Source organism: Glycine soja, chromosome 6 (genome assembly GCF_004193775.1).
Source record: "Glycine soja cultivar W05 chromosome 6, ASM419377v2, whole genome shotgun sequence".
NCBI classification, from domain to species: Eukaryota; Viridiplantae; Streptophyta; class Magnoliopsida; order Fabales; family Fabaceae; genus Glycine; species Glycine soja.
In genome coordinates, this window is record NC_041007.1 from 38,581,790 (window position 1) to 38,605,657 (window position 23,868).

The 23,868-nt window shown below is 26.9% G+C and overlaps 1 protein-coding gene across 1 annotated transcript; it reads left to right on the plus strand.

The window, feature by feature from the left end:
* The first annotated feature begins 18,801 nt into the window (after positions 1-18,801).
* On the plus strand, positions 18,802-21,667 carry LOC114416903 (NAC transcription factor 56-like). Its single transcript, XM_028381941.1, has 3 exons — positions 18,802-19,225; positions 19,669-19,970; positions 20,548-21,667. Exons 1-3 carry the CDS (start codon positions 19,030-19,032, stop codon positions 21,157-21,159), a joined length of 1,110 nt encoding a protein of 369 aa, XP_028237742.1. The 5' UTR covers positions 18,802-19,029; the 3' UTR covers positions 21,160-21,667.
* The last annotated feature ends 2,201 nt before the right edge of the window (positions 21,668-23,868 follow it).

The following is a 23,868-nucleotide window of genomic DNA, read 5'->3' on the forward strand; positions in this document are numbered from 1 at the left end:
ATAACCCACATAATGTCAAGATCAGCCTTGACTGTGTCTGTGATTTGGTATTCGCTAAAAGAAATTCATCAAATCTAAAATTAATAAATTAAAATCTTACTTGAGATCATCAACTTGATAAGAAAGGTTTAATTATTTGATAGTTTTATCTATTGAGAATAATATTTTAAAAAATATTAATATTACTGTTATCATTAATGATTTTGCTTCTCAAAACGTTAGAAGAAATAACTTATGATAATTTGTGTGTTTTGTTTTTAGATAATATGTGGGACAATAATTTTAGAGAAAATATTTTTTTGATGATAAATAATTGCATAGGAATTGATTGGGAAAAAACATAATATTTTTTTAAAGAGATTTGTTATAACTATGTTATTGACATATTGCAATATGACATGCAATATTTTTTATTGAAATTATATGTTTATGTTATAAAATATATATTAAATTTTAAAATACTTATATATATATATATAAAGGGGTCACTTTTGTTATCAAAAGAGGGGAAAAGGGTAAGTTTACTTTTGAAAGATAATTCACATTGTATGAAACTTAAGATGATGAATCATACCATCAACATTCTGAATCATTACATAAATTTTTATGAATATTTACAATAAATTTGTGATTATTGTTATTTAGCTTTTTTTTATTTCTAGGTCAGAGACCACAAGTATCGAATATGAAGGAATTTTTACACACGATAGGAATTGAATACGAATTCTCCCACTAAATAGATTGTTCCAATTTTGCATTCACCTTACATAGACCCTAAATTAAAAAAGAAAGAAAGAAAGCTAAATAATAATAAATTTATTGTAAATATTAATAAAAAAACATGCAATAATTCACAGTTATAATATTAGAGTGGGACCTTACACCACTCTGTTATTAGAAAGCAAAAATTGCCTAGGCAAGCACACGAAGGTGAATGAAAAATTCAAATGATATGTCGATGTACCTAATTGTATTAAAATGCTCCAAGAAAAAACTCATCTTCTAGTAGTATTGCTTTGTGCGAGTCACATAATGGCAGACCCAACCAATCCTAGGACCATCAGCTTGAGAATGTGTATCATAGTTTCAAAAATATATTTCCAGAATAGGTTCTAGAAAGACATTTCCGGAAGTAAAAAAAATGAGGTTCCAAGGGGTATTGAGAAATTAAAATATAAAAATGGGAGATTGCTGTGTGCTTAGCAAATTGCATGTGTAAATAGCAAGTTTCAAATTATAGTTGGACTACCAACTTCAGTCCATAAGAAGAAGAAAAATATATTACTATTGGCAACTCCGACATCTCTATTAACCCCCAACATTTTCAGAAATTTGTCTTTTTACCAAAAGTATGCTTAAGATGTCTGAAATCCCAACAACACAACAAAAGGAAGCTTTTATTGTTTACAAAAAGTATTTTCATTTGTATCATGACAAAATGTTGTCAACATATACGATAAAAACATTATTGTTTTGTATCTCAACAAAATCCTATCATGATACACAACTAACATAACAAAAATATATTTTCATTATATATCTATACAAGATATTGTCATGATACACAACAAAAACATATTTTCATTATATATGTGGACAAGATCTTAAAAATTAGAATGGACTATTATCCATACATTTAATTAATGATACATCCAAATTCTATCCTAGTATTTAAAAAAAAACAATTGAGTGATTGAGTTGTATTTTATATGGATGGACTAACCAAATTTAAGAATCAATTACTACATCATCAAGGATGATCGTAACAATTCCCCTAAAGTATAAGAAACACTCCTGCCTTTCTTATTTTGATCAAATTTAATATAGACTTTAATATTTGAGTCTAATTTCTATCAATAAGTCGGTATAGAAATTCAACTAAATTATCAATATGATGATTCTCTTTAGACGATGACTTGAGAAAGAGGCTCTAAAGAGATTTCTTGTTGTCGAAAAACTAAAATTATATATATTACACTACTCCTATATATGAAATTGCAGTAAAGAAAGTTTTACCCTAATGATACATTCTTATTAAAAAAAATCATATTTTTAACATGACATAAGGAAAATGGGTAGATACAGGAATTGTATTTTTTATTTTTATTTTCTAGTTTATCTTTAGTTTTTAATCATATTCTTTATTATTATATAATAATAATAAATAATTATATTAAATAATGAAGCCCCACTTAGAGATAAATCTCTGATTGTTAGATTGAGATAAATCTAAAAATGAGTTCTCTACCACATTTTGCTTTTTCGTAATATACTTTCGTCCACACCACATACTTTTTGACATTTTGATTTAACTTAACTACAAATTATATTTCACCTTATAGATTAAGCTTGTATGAGTTGTATCCGATAATCAAATAGAAAGACAAAGATCGCATCACCAATCGTGCTGTAACTAACAGTCACATGATAAAATGCAAATGATCACGTCATGTAAGTAAAGAAGAAATAGGATCATCCCAAGTTTAACTAATTTTTAGGTTGTTGGCATACACATATGTTGGGATGCATAAAACTAATCAAAGTTTTAATTAAGTACAATTGTAGTTGCAGTTTGTTACGTTGCATATAACAATTGCAAGAAATTACAAACAATTACTATTAATGCCATCACGATTATGTTCATGACGTTGTGTGGATCGCAATTTAAAACTATATTTAAGATAACTGTAAAGAAGAAATTTAACGTCGGGTAACTTATGGTATCTTGGATGAAGTTTCTTAAGTGAAAAATTTTTTTTATCGTTTTTTTATTGTAGCATATCTATGTGACAGGAAGAATTTCTCAAAAAAAAAATTTGTAATTCTTCAAGAAACTATTTCTTAGCAATAAAAAATAATATCAAAGTTTCTTACCATTAAAGTAAAATGGTGTATGAATATCTCATAAGAAATCACAAAAAATAATATGAAAATCAAAAAAATAATTTAAGAAATCTACTTAAAAAATTTTCATTCGAAATGTTGTCAATATTACAAATTATTTTCTTTGAAACACAAAATTAATGATATTCTTACATAATTTTTTTTTGCATCATATATAATGATGATTATATTATTCCTCTAAAAAATGATGATTATAAACAAATACTATCATGATTTTTTATAGGTCAAAATACTATCATGATTTGATAAATTGAGAGTGGGTTTAATCATTCAATTTTTGTTTTTTTTTTTTCTCAAATGTAGTTAATTTTAAAACCATATAACTTTGGATAGCGTGAAATGCCAAACTTACGGTTACCTGAGAAGGATGGATAACGCAGCAAAGTCAACAGAATGACAAGGTCTCAGTTACATACATGTGAATTGAAAGAGTCATGCATTTTTGGCCGTGTTGAAATATCTTAATTAAGTGGAGGAAATTAGGCATTTTTTTGCATTATCAAGGGAGGCTTGTTATAAAGGTGATGGTGATAATATAAAAAACAGTGGAAAAAGCAAAAAGGTTAAAAGGGTGAAAGAATGGGAAAAGGAAAAGGTTTTGTGAGAAAAGGTCTGTGCATGTGTAATTCAAAATAGAAAATAGAAAGGTGACTGTTGAAGACTTGAGTACTTTAGCAATAAAAGGATTTGTAAAGATTATCGATCGGTATGCAATGAGAAGGAAAGGTCAGGAAAAGCATATCAAAAAATGGTGCAAGTCCCATTAAGCATTAAAGAACTCCATTCATATATTTAAATTGGCAGTCACCATTATTTTATTTTTTTTGTGCAAGACATTTTTTTTTACAAGACATTATTATTTAGGTAAATACTAATTAGTATCTTTAGGTATTTGTTAATAAATTAAAAGTATTTTTTTTATTGGAACGTGTAAAATTATGTTACCCGTGATTTTTTTTTATGTTTTCCTAAGATCTTCACACTAAATATTTCTTTTTTAATTTCTTAACCAATGTTCCAAGAGTATTGATTAGAAATAAAAAGAATCTATTATTTATTGACAAATGCTAACTAAGTATCCTTAGGGCATTGGATAAGAAACACAAATGATTTTTTTATGCAATTTTATGATCTCCACGATAAATAATGTCTCATTTTAATTAGTTCTTTAAGTAATATCCTAAGAGCATTGGTTAGCAAAACTCTTATTTATTTGATATCATAATTTTCTTCTCTTAACCTTTATCTTTAATTGCTTGTTTACGTACTAAATTTTTTACTCCTGCCATGCATGGGATAAACAAAGAATTTAATATATCAAGCATAATATTTAATCTATGTTATTTACCCAATATGATTTGTCTAGTGTAAAAATAGACATAAACAATTTTTTGCTATGTAATTTGCCCAATGTGTGAGAAAAAAATCTCTCTAATATAACACGAGATAAGTTAATTATCATATGTATATTAGAAATATTTTGGATGAAATTAAGATAAGATTGATCAAGTGATGAATTTGGTCAATCATTTAGTAAATAGCCCTACCTACTACTAGAGAATTATAAATTATTATCCCATTAAACAAATTTACACTTTATAATTATTTCTCTCTTAGTCAGATTCTCTTAAATAGTTCCCTAGAAAGTGGGCGGAAACCCTCTCAAGAGTAATGAAGTATTTTCATCGTCATTTATGCTCATGGGGATTAATGTGAATTCAAGTTAGCCTTCAATAACCTTATATGTTTTATCGCTATACTCACATGCTATAATTTGTATTTATAGATATTATTTTATAATTTTTGATTATGTTATATTGTTGGGGATAATTGTGTATGGTCAAGATTCAATTCATCATATTATTAATTTTAGTAAAAAAAATTGTTCTTTATTTTATTAAATTGTTAATTTGACTAGATCTTGATTAAAAATTAGAAACTTGTTATTACGATAAAGATTATGATAATGAGAAATAAGTTGTTTATAATTTTAATCTAAATTATTTTTTATCATAGAATTATTGTGAATAAGACATCAATAATCCATATAAATAAATATATGTATAATGGTCTTTATTGGATAAAGATTAATAGATCTCAGTTATTAAATTACGCACATAGATGATGTACATATGAATGTCATCATTCAACTTATTCAATTGATAATTCCTAATGGTTAATATTACTTTAATATATCAATAGGATGTTTTCAAGAAGAAATATAATAGTTTCCTTTGACCTGACATTATCATCATAATAAATAACAAGTTATTTGTTATATTTTGATTTCAAACACCTAATATCTTAGGACATTAGTTGAATGAATAATGGATATGATTAAATAATGAAGAAGGAATCCATCGACTCTAGGTAACGAGATTAAGATCTTGGTAAGGGAAATCAAATGAAAGAAGAAAAAAATTTCTTAAGTCATTAATTAATTAAATATAATGTGTTAATTTATTAGAATTTGATGGTAATATTATTCTCTAGAGTTAACCTTGAACGGTAAATGAGGGAAGAAAATTTACATTATTCTCTTGGAGGTAAAATATGTTACTTCAGCTATCCAAATGTCAAGAAGTGTTGCTAAACGTCTATCTTAATTAGTAAATTAATTCTGATTAATTTACTATTAGTTTAATATTGAACCTACGAGATCACATACAAATGAATGTTTTAATCTTTGCAAAAGAAAATAATTTATTTGATAATTAAATTATAGAATTTAATTTAATAAAATAAATATTTTAGTGAAATATTATTATATTTTTTACTAACACCAAGAATATAATTAATATAAACAAAGAGTATTATTTTATAGATGTGAAAATTGTTCATAAAATAAGAATAAGATTTTATTGCTACATATCTTAAATCATGTGATTACTTATTATACTTAATCATTTGATTATTTGAAAATTCATATATCTTTAATAAAAGTATCTAAAGAGAACTAGACATAGACCAGAAAAAGTTTAATTTCTAGACCTGAAAAGTAAAAGGAGAATTTACTTTTTAGAATTTCACTCATCCAAAGAGTTGATATATAATAGATATTAATTTTAATGTGAATACATGTAAAATCTTCCTATTTAAAAAAAAAAATTGTTGATTTAAGAACATATATCCATCCAGGTCCATAATTCTAATTTTCTCAATTTATTATTATCATAATATATGTCAAATAGATTTTAATTTTAAGTATTGAGAAGACTGCTATTAAACTATCATGTTTCTTATTGATTGTGGTTCAAGTTATGTTAATACGTTCATTTTACTTGTGTCAATTTTGTATTGGTACCCTATCAATGTTAGGACCTTTTGTGGCATGAAGGTGTACATCCTTTAGGTGGGATCGCAACGGATAAGAAATTTTGTACTAGTACCCCATTGTTCTATTTTTTTAAAATATATCCCCCTCATGCCTGGTGTCGAGTGTCGACCTCTGATATTCTCACCTAGTCGTTACTTGAGATCCTTGGATACACATCCTAGGAAGTTACGTACAGTAACAAACATGCATGGCTTTGGAGATAAGACCAAAGAGTGATCTTTGCCTCTCTGACTTGGTCGGTCAACACCCGAACTAGGATTGGTTGACAACTTAACAAATTTGGTCGATATACAAGCGAGAGGTTACATTTACAAAAAAAAAAAATTACAATAATTTTACAATTTTTTATACGAAGGGAAAAGGTAAGACGAGAGAGAAAAGCACACAATAGGATAAATGGTATATATGACGAAGAGAGAAAAAGATAAGAGTATATAAAATGTTATGAAAATTGATTGCATGAATATAATTATTCTAAAATATGGTTGTGGGATAACTAGAGAGAGTGTTAGTAAGATTTAAATTATCTATTTGTTTTAAAAATTAGTCACTTTAGATTTTTTTTATAAGCCAAATATATATATATATATATATATATATATATATATATTAATAAATGAAGGGGCACTAGAAGTGCCAAAAAAAACCGGGAAAAAAGAAACATAACAACCAAGTTAATAAAAGAGAAAGACATTGAAAACACTTCAAATGCCAATCTCAAAATAACTCAGTCCCTCCAAAGCTAAATCACGTAAACTATAACCAATACCACTAACCCCACACCAAGGCCCTCCAAGCTGAGTCTACAAATTCCAACAAAATAATCTTACCGCAGAAACCCATATACCAATAACTTTTTAAAACCTCGATTATATTTATAACTATTCCAACGAACAACCCAACACCCTCCTATTAAGACAGTACTTTAGACTTATGACTCTTATTTATATACCCTTCAACTTTTTTTGGAAAGAATATATTATATATCCTTCAACTTGTTTCTATAATGACTTATGAGCATGTTTTATTTAGCTTGACCTTTTATATTATTTTGGGCATTTTCAATTAATTTTTCAATCACTTTTTGTTTGTTTTAGACTTCAAGTCTTGTCTTTATTATGATCCTCTTATATATATGTCTATATGATATTAAAGTCCATATTAAATTTGTGTGCAAATTCTTATTCAAGAGTGAGGTAAAGTGTGTTTTAGTAGAACTTAACTCGAGTGACTGGTCTGTGTTTGTTCCAAAATATCTAAACACTTCATGATCTTTTTATTTATATTGGTTCAAGGTAACATTCCTTTTTGCTGGAGGTTGAATTATGTAGGAATCGTACCAAACATAACTTGACAAGGGAAAGCCATGATCTTAATATACAAGCACAAAATCAGCAGAATTTTTCACGCGAAAGAAAAAAGTAGAACCTTAATAGAAGCTTAAAACCAAAAAATCAAATCTGAACACACTCAAAATGAATTTTCCTAACAAAGTAGAGTCAAGATCAGACAAGTATCAATGAGTTTAGATTAATTAATTGTCATGTATAACTTTTTTGAGATTACGTTTTCTCTGTAAATTAACATGTTCGGTGAAGATGTACAAATAATTTTCTAACAAGACCCTAATACAATATTGCCAAGGATGAAGTTTTTAAAATTGAAGTTGTTAGATTAACACTCAAAAAATTTATGTATCATGATTCAATATTTTATTTGATTCCTTCATATTGGCCGAGAATCTCATAAATTTTCCAGACGACAAGTTGACAAAGTACACATCATTCCCTATTTTCCTTATGGATGCTTTTACCTATGGTGTCCAACTGTCCATAATATCATACAACTTTCGGGGCTGAAGATAATAATCCATAGGGTGAACCCAAAAAGAGGAAGTGAAATCTTAAATATGCTGGAGAATCTTGGACGAAGATATTTGTGAGATTGTACAACTATATTCAACTTAAAGATGGGATAAATCAATTCATCTCCATTTCTTGTTGGGCAATTAAAAAACATAATCTTTTACTTTATGGTGACCATTTATTCATTCATCGCATATTTACCTATATTGAATATTAGCAGATAAAAAACAAGAGGTTAATCTTGCTTCTCTTGGTAAGGTATGTAATTACGTGCTCATCTTTACTTACTTTGAGTATTAATTAATTTTTAATTTCAGGAGAAACGTGTGATAAATTAAAATATAAGTTTAGTAAAGTGTGATCCGAAAAATTGTCGGATTTAAATCTGTTGTCTTATTTTTTTAGTCTCATTTCTTGTTCCACCAATCAAATGGTGACATGTCATTTATGTTGTTAGGTATATTTTTCCTTCAATTTTCTAAATACCTCTGAGGAATCTCTAACTTATGCCACGATAAAAAAAATAAAATAAAAATGAAAGCACTGTAATTCCTATTTGCTTTTCAACCTTCTTCCTCACTCTTCCGTCATTGTTTCAGTTACACGTCTTTAAGTTATTGTTCTTTATTGGATAATTCTTCGAAAATCACTCTATTTCGGCCCCTACGTCCTTCTCCGACAACCCAATGGCATGAGAGAGAAAAGAAAAAGAAGAGAAGATTCGCAGTGTAGTTACCTCCATGGATGAAGAAATGGGTCGTGACGGTTACTCAGCAATTCACCATCACTTTTTACTTCTGGAAGAAACGTGTCGTCAGGAATTAGGGAGAAACGATTCGTGTGCCATACTCTGTTAGGAAGGCGTTAGAGATTTTTTGGGTTAGGGATTTGTCGGGTATTTTGAGAATTGAAGAAATAATACTCATGACAACTTAATTAACGTGTCATCATTTGATTGGTGAGACTCAAGGTAAGACTAAAAAATCACACAACATATTTAAATCCATATAGTCATAGAAAATAAATTGTTTACCAATAAATAAATAAAATCTCATTCAAAAATTATTTTTAGTATTTACTTTTACACAGATATCTTTATTCTTTAATTATTTTAAAATTCTTTATAATATCTTTCAAGTCCAACTGCATTAAAATGATATAAATTGGAAAAAAAAAAGCAGGAATCCAAAAAAACAAAACAACATATGTCACTTTTATATATAATCACTCATAGTTATTGATGATCATTATTTTGAACTCTATAATTCTATAATACATATGTTACTTTCAATTTATCCGTCTCTTAATATTTTCTTTCTAAAAAATTAAAAAAATTAGAAATAAAAACAATCATAGAAATTTAAAATTTTCTATTATTTTTTCTCTATTTTTTCAAAACTTTTTCTCACTTTTATTCGTTCTCTCCACGGAAGTTATTCAATATTATTTTATTTTATTTTATTTTATTTGAATTTTCATGTTTCATATTTTTAATTATATTTTTGTTTGTAATTTGGTTTACATGTTGTTTGGAAATTCATTTTGTTTGGATTCAAAAGAATGAAAATTGTGATGCATCAATTCTAAAAAAACATTCAAGACACATTTGTTTTTACTATTGTTTTGGTGTTTTTCAAGTGTCACATTGGTGAAGGCTAAAAAACAATCCAACACATTCGATACAATCAAAACCTCCATGATTCGTCTATAATAATTTGTGGTTACATGCTCTCTGCTTCAAGCAAGAAGAAAGTAACAAAGGAAATAATTTTTTCTATAGGTTAAAGAACATGTGCTTCAAGCAAGAAGGAAATAATGGCTCATTGTTTTAATCCTTCTTCTTCTTCATCTATTTTGTTATCTTTTTATTTAATGCATTTATTGTTATATCTCTAATATTTTCTATCATCATCATCTATTGTCTTATTTCTTTTATTTTTCTTCATCTAATCAACTTTTCAGTTCCTCTTCCAATAATCAATGTTGTTTTAAAATATATTACTAACTCATAACAATCAGAAATGTTTTCAATTTGAAAATTTTTAAATTTTAATTTCAATTTGAAATCCTTAATTTACTCACATTTAAATTTGACATCAACTTTTTTGTCATAAAAAAATTCTAATGTCTTTTATTCTACATCTATTTTTGTTATCGTTTTCTTCATTATTTTATTTTATCTTATCCACTTTATGGTCTCTCTTTCTATTAATTGGTTTTTTAATATATTACTAAATCATATTAATCAATTTTTTTTTTCAATTTGAAATCTATAGTTTTTTCAATTTTTTTCATTGTTAATTTTTAACTTGAAATCAACTTTTTAATCCATAAAAAATTCTGATTTTTTAATTTCTGTATTAAATAATGAGCAATGCATGTGACAAAATTCGATAGATGGTTTTGCAGGAACTATTCATGTGTAGTTGTTGGATTTGTAGTGTTATTTGTTATTATTTTTACTCTTTCCATAAAGGTCCTCAATATTTTATAGAATACATACTTTCAAGTGGAAGAATATATATATCAAGTTCAACACATAAAAATTAAAGGAAACAATAAATAAAAAATAAAACAAACGAAAGCAAATAATAAAATTAACATATACATCAATGTATAATATATATCAAGTTCAACACATAAAAACACAATAACAAAATAAAAATACAGACAGACAAAGTACAACATCGTTTGTGTTTCTGCTAGTGTTACATAAGGTCTATATTCAACAAACCATAAATTGATATTTCATGACACAAAGATAAGTCCCCACTTCAAATTAGATCCCTTCATGCCTATACAATCCAACAAAATTAAAAGCAAAAACACATAAAAAAAAAGGTTAAATTTATTTTGATCTGTTAACTTTTTGCAAATTCTATTTTTAGTCTCTAAACAATTTTATTTTTTTTTGCATTTTTGGTCATGTACTTTTTCTTTATTAACAATTTTAGTCTTTGCTATCATGTGACATATTTTTTTATTACATAGCAGTCACATTAGCAACTCAATGACTTATCATATTTTCAAGAGTTCAAGAAGTTTGACTAGAACAATTATGTCTAATTTTTTATTTTTGTAAACAATTTTTTTAGTCCCTCATTTGTTTGAGGATAAAAAAACATATTTAAACCCATAAAAAATGAAGAGAGAAAAATGAATGATAAAATTTAAAATTACAAAAAAAAATAGAAAGATGTAATGTCAAATGACTAGAGATGAAAACTAAAGAATAACATAGTGTTGCTCGAAAAGAATCCCAATTTATAGAATTATCAAAATAGATATGTTTGACCCACCTTGACTCACCTAATAAATGGGTCAATCCAATCAAATGTTGGCTTGGATTGGCCTATCATAAGTTGGTGGGTTAAATATATTGACTCAGAAAAATATAAAAAAAACATAAAATTAAGTTTTTTTAGAAAAATAAGTTTAAGCAAAATTAGATAGATGTGCGATTATATTTGCTCATGACTTTTTATTATTTTGGAAATTCCAATTACATAAAAATTAATTTTTAAGCAAAAAAATCATTACATTTGTGGTCATTACACTAGGTTTTTTTTTTCTTTCTGAGTGGGACAAGTGCAGGGGCAGACCGAGCAGTAAACATTAGGCGTGCCAAATATAATTCACATGATTTTGAAATAAAAAATTAATTAACTATTTATTTTATGAAAAAGCCCAAAATCTATGAAAGTAAATTTCAATAAATTCAGTATAATTTATTATTTAATTTTCTTTTCCAAAGCTTATATAATAAGGTTTAGCTTCATAAATTCAAAACTAGACTGATACATTATAATCATCAAATACGTGGATAAAATATCATGGGGTTATTTCAGTTTAATAAAAGATTTCAAGTTCGAGTCTTGTATATATAATTGTGTTAAATACTTTGAGGGAGAATTTTATCGTTCATAATGATCCTATCCAAATAGAAAATAATTGCCTTCGGTGGATAAGTTTTAGACAAAAAAAAAAAAAAACAAAGACTCATACACGGTGGGAAGAAAAGAAAGAAAAACTAGACTCATACCCTTAAAGCCAACATTAGATTAGAGCTAACAATGACAAGAAGAACAAAAATGAGATAAGAGAAATAAAAAAAAAAAAATATATATATATATATATATATATATATGAATAATAGTAATAAAAAAAGGAATAGTTATTAGTACGTCTCCAAAATTTAGTTATTAATTTCTTATGTACTGTAACTCTATCTCATATATAAAAATTAATTATAAATAATATTTAATTCCTCAAATCAATTATAATCAAATCAATATAAAAAGAATGGATAGTAAAGTTATTTGGTTACAAATTTAAATATTTATAACATTTAAAATAACAACAATATATTTTGCAAAAGGAAAAGATACTGACAAAGCTAGGAAATAAATAAAATCAAATATCATTATTTTTGTAATGAATGCTATAAAAGGGAATAAATATTTTTTCAAGAAATAGAATAAAATAAATAATTAATACTTAAAATAATTAATTTATTATTAAAATATTATATTACATATATTATATATATTAAAATGTTCAACCTAAGTGAGCCGGGTTGTAGGTGGTCAGAATCCTATCTTAAACTAATTGCAAGTGTCAATTTTTTTAACCCATCCTAACCTAAACTAGTGGCGGGCCAGGTTGGTCGGTGAATTTTGACCTATTTTAACAGTTCTGGGATCCATTTCCACTTACTCATTAGAATTTTTAGGTATAACATGCAACAAGTGAGAACGCATAATGATCTTATTTTAAAAGATAGTAAATAAATAAAAAATACATTTAATATGTTCATTCTTTTTAAAATTAAGTACAATTAATTAAATTACAATACTTCAAAATAAAAAACATTTGAGATATAAATAATTAATCTCAATAATAAATTTTACATTAGAATATGTGATCTAACATTTCTAAGTATTTTTCAAATAGGCACCAATATTCAGCTTACATCCTCATGTACTTTTTCATTATAGGTTATCTACAGAGCTATTGCCGTATCAATCATTAAATAAACATCTTAACCTTTAATTTCATCCTAATTGATCCTTAAACTTTAATCTTATTGCAGATAATATTTTAAACTTTATTTTTATCTGAATTAATACTTAAACTTCATCTATTATTATTGCACATAAAAACCTTAATTTCAATTTATTCTTAATTAATTCTCAAAATTTATCATCTTGTAAATGATCTCTTATATTAAACTCCGATTAAAGTACTAATTAGGAAAAAATGTCGCAGTAAAAAAAGGGAAAAATGTCAATAATTTGTTTATTTTAAATCCCAATCATTTATTAGTTTTATTTTTATAAATAGCATTTTCAAACATACAAACATAATAAAATTGATAATTAAACAAAATCAAATAAAGTCCTTTTTATTGTTTTTTCTTTCTAAATTCACATTTTTATTATATTTTAATACATGAAGAAAATAAATTGTAACAAAAGAATATGAAAAAATGATAATGAATTATTGACATTTAACATAAATAATTTAACTCTATATTGATGCTCTCCTTTCATAGATTCACCTGATTTTGTTGATGGATTTTGGTCTAGTTCTTCCATTTGTGATTTTGTTTTTGGCTCCTTTTTCTTAATGTTATATGTGGTGTGGCTTCTGCTTGCTAGCATTTGGATGACAATCTCGTTGGGGATGCTTTAGTTAGCTAGCTTAGTTTCACTAATTTTATATAAGAAAAATTAACTCTATATTGATATAAAAAAACCATTTGTAAAAATGATAAATCATAATGAATTTAAGTTCAAGGTGTCTATTTACAAAAAACAGAAAATTATAAGGTTTAATTAAAATTAAATTAAACATCATGGTGCCAATTTACGAATGAGATAAATTATTTCAGTTAATTTTTCAACTATTTTTTTAAACGTATTTTTTTATTAAAATAATGATTTTTTTAAAAGAGTAAAAATAGTAATATTATAAATGAAGTCCTATCATTAATATTTCAATAAAACATTATAATTATTAATTCCTTAACAACTTTTTTTTTGAATGTGCTGAACAATTATTTTAAACACAATAGTTAATAAAATCACTTTATAAATGAAATATTAGTTTTAATTGAAGAATATATATATATATATATATATATATATATATATATATATATAATTTTGGTATTTTATAACAAAATATAAGTGACTTGGCAAAATATATTTCAAAATGATATAATCTCCAAAAATACATTTTAAAAAAAAAGTATATTCGTACCAAAACCTAAAATGGAGGAGCATACGTACCAAAACCCAAAAGCATCATAGGCAGGAACAGCATAATAAATGAACATTAATTGGGTGAGCAGTTCTGAGTATATGATAACCATTCGCATACACACCGTACGTAGTGTTAAATTTGTACTTAGAAAATATCGAATGATACTTAAATACCTTTTTATATATTTTTTCTTAAATTATATTTTTAAAATAAAAAAAAATCAAATATGCTAATATAGTTTATTAATTGGTAATTAATTGGTAATTAATTTGTATAATATATTAATTAAGATTTTAAATTTAAATTTTGTATCTATAAAAGAAACTCTTATAATTTATCAACAACAAAAAATAAACTCTTATTAAGAGAATTAATCTTACCACATTCAGAAAAAAAAAAGAATTAACCTTACCATATCTTAGACACAATTTCAATAAATTACCTGTAAATAGATGCAAAAGAGTACGTACGCGCTACCAGGAAGCAAAACTCTCCTTTAACACTCTTAGATATATTGTATTTTATAGGTTAAAATTTAAATTTCACTTGAAATATGTTAAAATAAGATATAATATGTTCGATAGATAATTTTATTCTTTATACATATGATCATAGCTTTACTTTCAAACTTATGCATATAAATAAATATTTATTGAGAGAAATCAACGCCTTGAACAAATCCTAATACCTTTAATAGTTTAAAAGTATTGTATTAACATAATCTAACATTATCTATGGAGAATTATATTTTTAAATATTTTATCACTGATTTGATTCTCATATATTCATATATATGAGAAAAATGTTTATAAAAAAATATCAATCTTTTAAATAAATTTTAATATATCAAAAGACCAATAGTCTAATATACATATATATCTATAATAATTTTATCTAATTCATATAATTATAAGATTGACAAAATGAAAAATACACCACCTAATGTATAAAACAAAACATGGAGACATACGCGGAAATTAAGATACGAAACGTATGTCTAGGGTTTGTTCAGCTTTCGGTAGCCCTACCTGGTGTGAAGTCATGGGCTACAGTAAGTGATGCTCCATGGGACCCTCTGGTCGATAACTAATCAGCATTTGGGCCCCACCTACTATAGTATTTTTAGGGTTTTACACCATCAAAGATTTTTGTATTGTAGCCTTCATCGATTTTGATTAGATATTGAGTCATTGTGGGGTATGGTTTGGTTTTATCTCCACATGCATTTTGGCATGTGTGGCCATGTACTCATCACGTCTCTTTCAGTCTCGTCTTTCGGTCAAATGCATGGGAGGAATCGCACATAATGAATACTAACAAAAAAATAGGGTGTATTTTTCATAAATGACATTATAGATTTTCATAGAATTTACAATTTGATACTGTAATTCTTTGTCTTTAACATAGAACTAATTTGCCATTAAATAGTTTTTATAGTTAATATTTATAATACATAACTATTTTAATATATATGTTATTTTATAATTAATAATAAAGAAATATATTTTAATATATAAATTAATTATAATAATAAATAATTTAGATTATAATATAGGGCTATTTTTAATTATTGATAATTAAAAAAACTATCTTTTATAAGCCAAAAGATATATATTAATAACTTGTTGCTGGAACTTAACACAAGATATGTCGGGATTTAAAAATAAGGAGTAAAATATATAAGAAGAATAAACATGTATTGTTCCATCCCATCAAATAAACTCACATTATTTAAGAATTGAGATCCGAAATAATTTATAAATATCATCATCTTTTAGGTTACCGAGATATTTTTTAAGGAGAAAATAGGACTTACGAGAACCAAAATAGACAATACTTCAAACAAGCTAGAGTCTAACACTCTAGCCTAACTCTAAATATATATTTAAAAAACTTCCATCTTTAAATAGGCAACTGAATTTGTTTAGTTAATTTTTTTAGAGCAGAACTTGTAGTTTAATTGGTATCAACTTTAATATTCACCAATTTTGTTCTCTACTCAAATTCTTGTAAATTTTAATGTAGAAAATGTTAAACCTTTTTCAATTTGAACTTCTATATATAATCATACCAAAAGAACAATATATTAAAAATTAATATATTCAAAATCTTACAATTAGAAACTTAGTGCTTTAAATTATTTTATTTATAAACTATTTTTTAAAAATTATTTATGTGTATAAGTTAAGTTATATTATATATATATATATATATAAATCTTGTTAGTTTGTATTATATATATTTCACTTTTGTTTTGAAAAGACAAACTTAATGGAAAGTTCTATTGCTTTAAGATATAACTTATAAATATAAACAAAATTTAGTGACTAAAGTCTGTGTAAAAGATAATTTCATATATATAAGAAATTGTGTATTTACTGTTAAAAAACAATATCAATTTTTTTATTTATTTTTTCTCTTCTTTTTGAATAAAATCGTGCATAGTTTCAAGCTTCTATAAACTTATCCAATAAAACAATTCACCATCAATAATATATTAATCATTTCTATATGTACATTATACAAATATTTAATTTAAAAAGTATCGTATTCCAAGATTTGATGTTTTGTCTGGCATATTTAATTAAATAAAAAAAATATATAACATGTTATTTTCTCACATTTATATCTTCTAATTAATTAAGTATTTCGATGTGAAAATAATGCTAAGTAGTTTTACTTTCATTTTTTCTCCACTTGCATTTAATTAGTACACCTTTATTAAAATGAAAAAAATCAGCTGATATTCAGTGCACTAAAAAACACTATATATGTCTATATCAACCATATCATGTATTATTCCATTATCATTCGCATAAGTGGGGGTTCACACGAGATCAAGAAAAAAAGAAAAGTGAGTGTTCACCCAATGGCATGTGGGACCGTTGATTTAGCATTTGCCATGGTAATTTTTCTTAATCCATTGGTTGATGTTAGCGTTGGTGGTGCTATGTGCCCAACAAAAGCAGAAAAGTGTGGTAAAGCTTTGTCCCCACACTTATCTTTCCGTCGATTTACACTTTTTTGTTTCATCACATAAAACAAATTAAATTAATATCAATCACGATCGGCCTTGGCTATCTGGAGTTACTTTTAAACAGCACGACATCCTCACCATTCAATATTTTCTTTTCTTTTCTTACAAATTCGCTTTTGAAAGCTGTAATTAAATAATTATTGAGTAATTTATATGTTACACCGTGGTGTAAACATTCATTTAAGTTAAGAAATGATCTACTTAGTAAAAAAATTTATATTTAATTATCTATATAAAATTTTTGAACCAACAATAATCAAATAATGTTAACAAAATTAATTTATACACTCGTAATCTTCGATAAAAATAAATAAATATTGAGTGGCTGAAATCATGAACTACACATCCTATAGCATTTATTTTCAATAGGGGTTGACGTCCCAATCATATTGGGATAAAGATTCTCTAGAGTTCTAATGTATTGGTGCAGTTCACATTTTCACCTTTCATTTCCATTAATCCTACTTTATAACATTTTCTGGTTAAATAATCAAACGTGTTTCATGGCTGAGATTGAATGGATTTTTCGTGAAGCTGTAAACGATCTCATTCTATCATATTTATTCATAAGAAAATGAAAAATGGAAAATTGCATTGTCTTGTGGTCCCATCCACGTGTCAATTTTTTATGGTTTGGAATCATACGTGCCGCTCTCTCAACGGCCAAATTTCCAGTTCGCGTATTTATCAATGGTTACCCACCTCTTTCATTTGCAACCGCAGTCCTTTTCCTACATCAAGTCAATAACTCAAATCATAGTAAAATAATTATTAATTATTTAATAGTCTCTTACCCAATAGTTTATCTAAAAAAATTTATTGTTGAATTGAAATTTTTTACTGTATAAATATATTTATATATACAAAATAAATAGTATTGCGGGAATTATTGAACGCTTAGATCAATTAACACTTGATTATAACAACTTCACTAATGACCACGAGTCTTAAATTTATCGTTGCACCTCCAATAAAAATTATCAATAATGCATGAAAAATAAATACTATATGGATAATGGAAATTATCTTTAAAGATTTTTTTTTCGTCACACACAAACTTAAATATAAACCTTATTTTAATTATAAAAAACAAACACATATAGCCAATTAGGTCAATCTAGTAATGATGAATTTAGACAGTATGCATGAGGACATATATTAGATATCACCTATACTAACAACAATCCTTTAATGATTAAAATTATATTTGAACCCGTATATCAAGTTAAAAATTAAATAAAATGTCAGCATTTTTTTTAACTTTTAAATTCTACCTCAAACAGTATAAGTCAAAAGACTCTTCTGCCCCTCCCTATGAGTCATGAAATCATCTAACATGCATACACACATGCCCACATGCATGAATTAAGTGAAACATTGGAGGTGTTTGTAGGAGATCATTTAATTAATTTCCATCTCTCACAGACAGCCACATAAGCTGATCATGGCCTTCACCTTGACTTTGGATGGGTAAATAAAGCTACATATCATCCAAAGTGAAAGATTTGTGTTGTTCTCTTCTTCTTGTGTGAAGCCAAAGCCACAACAACAACCATTGGAACAACCCAACAACAAAAACATAGTGAACAACAACAACCTTGGTAATAATAATAACAACCATGGAGAGCACCGAAGACTCATCCACGAGTTCACAACAACAACAACAACCGAACCTGCCACCCGGGTTTCGGTTCCACCCCACGGACGAGGAGCTCGTGGTTCATTACCTCAAGAAGAAAGTTGATTCTGTTCCTCTCCCTGTTTCAATCATCGCTGATGTTGATCTCTACAAGTTTGATCCATGGGAATTACCAGGTATGTCTCCAATTTCACCCATATAAATTATCGATTACAACAGAAGTTTTCAATTGCTTCACAATTTCAAGATTTTAGAGGTTTACACTCATCAACCGCACTTTTTCATAACTTTTCATAATATTAAGGTTTTGTATATCAAGTTTCATAATATTTTTTTTTATAATATTGAATTTTCATAATCTTCAACCGAACTATTTAATTTTTCATGATTTATATGTCTTAAAACTTTCATTGTTGTAATATAAATCTATGATCCTCATTTTTCTATTTCTAATTGTGTTTATTACGTTGTGTGATTCTTGTAATTGGCCTCACCGAATGAAATGAGACCGTTTTGGTATTGTAATTTAACTTTATGATAGAGAATGAAAATGGATATTTAGTTTTTTTTTCTTTGATTTTTTTTTCTCATTTTTTTTTGTTTGCATTTGTTTTTGAAGCTATGGCATCGTTTGGGGCGGAAGAGTGGTACTTTTTCAGCCCGAGAGAAAGGAAGTACCCGAATGGCGCAAGGCCAAACAGGGCTGCAACTTCAGGGTATTGGAAGGCCACAGGTACAGATAAGCCTATATGTAGTGGAACTCAAAAGGTTGGGGTGAAGAAATCTTTGGTTTTCTATGGAGGGAAGCCACCAAAAGGGGTCAAAACTGATTGGATCATGCATGAGTACCGTGTTGCTGAAAACAAGCCTAACAATAGGCCTCCTGGGTGTGACTTGGGCCACAAGAAAAACTCCCTAAGGGTAAACCCTTTTTTCATGTAAAATCTTGCTTTATTTTGCTTCACTTTTGAGCATATCATGCATATCACACTTTCTCTTCCCACCAGAGGCTCTCCTCATTCACCAATTCTTGCACAAATGACAACCAATTAAAAGCTAGGATATATTAAAATAATAATTAAACCTATCTTTGTGCTTTTAGGCACATTGTTGAACAAAGCAAGAATCATTTTCTTCTATACCTGTTTGAATACAAGGCTAGAAAATGCTTTTGACAACTTTAAAGACCTTCTTTACTGGAAAAAAAAATCTATATTTTCCGTAGAAAAACTTTGAAAAGCACTTCTGGATGGCATTTTTTTCAGAAGCACTTTATGTTTTCTTTCTTTCTTTCTTTCTTTTCTTCCTTGACTAGAGTATTAACATGTGTGACGCACGGGTGAATTTTGGGTAGAGTAATGTTTTATACGAATAAAAAAGTATATTGACATTTTTATATTTGCACAAGTTAAAGATTATTGCGATAAGATACTTAATTTAATATACACTACTATAGAAGAATAACATGCGAATTGAATATTGTACATGAATTGTGTAGCTGGATGATTGGGTGTTATGCCGGATCTACAAGAAGGGTAACACACAAAGGTCACATGAGAGGGATGATTCCATGGACGACATGATTGGAGAAGTACCTCCTTCCATCAACGTGGGCCACATGAATGCGAGGTTTCACCTTTCAAAGATGTCCACGAGCTACAGTGGTGCATTGTTGGAAAATGACAGAAACACGTTAGAAGGTGTGGTTATAGGCAATGGTAATGTCAATGGAATCAACACTAATTCAATAAATGCCATATCATCATCATCATCTCATCATCAGTTTGCCTCCTCAAACTCCAAGGCAGAGCTTCTTCCTTTTGCCCCTTCAAACAACAACACTTCTAATTCAGCCTCCAAAAGAACACTCTCATCACTCTATTGGAATGTTGATGATGATAATGATGATGATGATCACAAACACTTCAATTTGGACAGTAATGGGAATGTGAGTGTTTTGAGGACTGAAGAGAATAATAATAATACTAATGGTACTTCTGGCTCCTTTGCCACTCTGCTTAACCAACTTCCACAAACACCTTCATTGCCCCAAATAGATGGGTTACTTCGAACACCATATCAAATACAAGGGACCAATTGGTATGGTTAACTCCATTTTGGGGGATACGTACGATATGATATGATAATTTCATAATTATAATGCACAAGGAGATCCAATTGAACTAAGGTGTGGCAAGGAATATCTTCAACTTGTGCTAGATCGCAAAGATTTCAAAAGGGTCATTGAGATTGTGGTTTAATTGTTAGGAGAATGGAAGCACGTTAGAGTACTCTAATCAATGCTTTCCTCCAACCATTTGCAGGTAGCTCATGGCAATTAATACCACATGAGGTGAGGGTGTAAGGCCTTGGTACTTTTAGTTTAATTTTAATTTATATAGATTGATATAGAAACATAGATATAGATAGATATAAAGGGATATTTAATTTGCTTGTTTTATTAGTGTGTAAAGAAAAAAAAAAAGTGAGGGCGCTCTTTTTGTGTATAAAAACTTTCGAGCGATATGAAAGAAAGAGTTAGCCACAATTATATATATATATATACTTTGCTTTAGGATACAAAATGAAGAATATAGAAACTATACTTCCGAACGATATATTATTATATTATTGATGCAAGATTTTAAAATATGTATATTGATTATATTTGCGGTTTGTTTATCTATAACTTGTTCATGAAGAGCTTGATATTAATCCAATCAATGTTGATTGATTTGTTATCACTAAACTGTTATTATATAAGCTCTTGACGGTTAAGCGAACACAAGTGAAAGGGATTTTGTATAACGTATTTGCATGTAACCTAGGTAAACTACATGATATTGATTAGCATTGTTAATATCTCTACATATTCTTTTGGCCTGAATGATATCGATATCTACATCAGGTAGAATATTGTGCATCCATACACAAACATACAAAAAGTATGAAATATTATTTTGTTTGTTAATAAACATTATTTTTCACTGCTTCTGTCTTCTAGCACGATATATATAGGGGCCCGTCTTGTAATTTGTTTTTTAAATATGTGTGCAACTGAAATCTTCTGTTATAGACTTTTCGATTGATGCATGCACATGCACCAATTATGAAAGAAGGGTTCTGAATTTTGTCCCAACCGATCACATTCTTTGAAAACGAAATGTTTGTCATAACTTGTATTCTATATATCTGATGATATTAACATTTTCAATATCTGATTTTCTGTTTGGTAAAAGTAGTATATCATATTAATTAAAAAAATACCAGCAAGATATTTATAAGTTATAGCGACAATAACTATGCTAGCTATTTCACTGATTAATTAATGTATGATATGATGGTATTATAAATGCATATGTCATCCATGCTTGGGAGCTATATGTTCTTAAGTAGACATTGATACACAATGTCAATTTTTTTTAATTCTTTATGTTATTAAAGATTTGTGGTATTGTGATGCTATCCATTATCATTAGGAAGTTAGTTTTCGTACTCTCTTACTTTTGTTCCCCTAATTTATCCTTTTCTAAGATCGATCACTCGTGCAGCCCCTTATTAGTGCCCGTACTACAAGTACGGTGTAAAGTATAATTTTCAGTTTAATATTAAATTTCAATGATAATATATTAATATCTAGTTGTCAATAAATATATAATATAAAATTTCTAACATAAAGTTGTCACATAATTTTTTTCCTAAATATTTCGTTTTAAAATTCTTTTAAATTGTTGCTTCATTAATTGTTTTTATTAATAAGTTTCTATTTATCCCACATATATGTTTCTTGGCTTTTCGTGTTTTCAGCCTCATTTTTTTTAACTCACCAACTTATAAACGTTTATAACATATAAAAAGAGGAATTCAAATATTTTTTTGTTAAAGATTAAAAGAAAACAAGATTTTAAAATAACTGAAGAATAAACATCAATTAACAAATATTATATATACTTTCTCTGTTTAGGATTAATATATATATATATATATATATATATATATATATATATATAATGAAAATTATTTTCACTATTTTTTTAAAATATAAGGTCCTGTTAATTAATATTTATTTTAACTTTTAGAAAAAGAGAAAATTAAATTTAAGAGTTCAAAAAATAAAAATTTAAAATAAGATATAAGACATAAAATATTTTTAATTACTTCTTATTAGAAAGAAAAACATTTGAACTTTGAGGATAAAGATAATATAATATGACTTACATTAAAATTAATAATGGTTAGATCGAGTCAACAAAGATTGTACTTCAAAATTTTGATAAAGAATAAAATATTGATATTAAGATTTGAATGAGTTTTTCTTTTCAATAAATAAAGTAGATACGTTTACTATATGTGCAAAAAAAAAATACTAAAAATTGTGTTTATCATTAAAGCATTAATAGACTATATGTATGTATAGCATCTACACATCCTCACATCTCTAACACTATGATTGTCTGATTATCTCTAAGTCTCGAAGCATTCTAAATTGTTGAAGGATATAGTTGATATATTATAAGACAAAGACAAAATTTATTAGAAAAGTTCTTGTTGAAGATTGTACTCACATCCTTAAAGGGATATGACAAATTGAACTTTCAGAATGAGTGACAAGATGTTGAGCAAATAAAAAGTTTCACTTAATTAAAGAGTTAGAACATAGAGGAACTATATCTGAAGAAAAAACATTTCTGCACATGACGATCAAAAGCAATATTTTTTTTACTTTAAACGTGCATATATATATATATATATATATATATATATATATATATATATATATATATAAACTAATATTTTTAAAAACGCACTTCATCTCTAA

Excerpts from the sequence above, each read along its gene's own strand:
- LOC114416903 (XM_028381941.1), top strand. The coding sequence starts at position 19,030 with ATGGAGAGCACCGAAGACTCATCCACGAGTTCACAACAACAACAACAA. Across the intron at positions 19,226-19,668 it reads TGATCCATGGGAATTACCAG|CTATGGCATCGTTTGGGGCG; the intron begins GTATGTCTCCAA and ends TTGTTTTTGAAG. Across the intron at positions 19,971-20,547 it reads ACAAGAAAAACTCCCTAAGG|CTGGATGATTGGGTGTTATG; the intron begins GTAAACCCTTTT and ends TGAATTGTGTAG.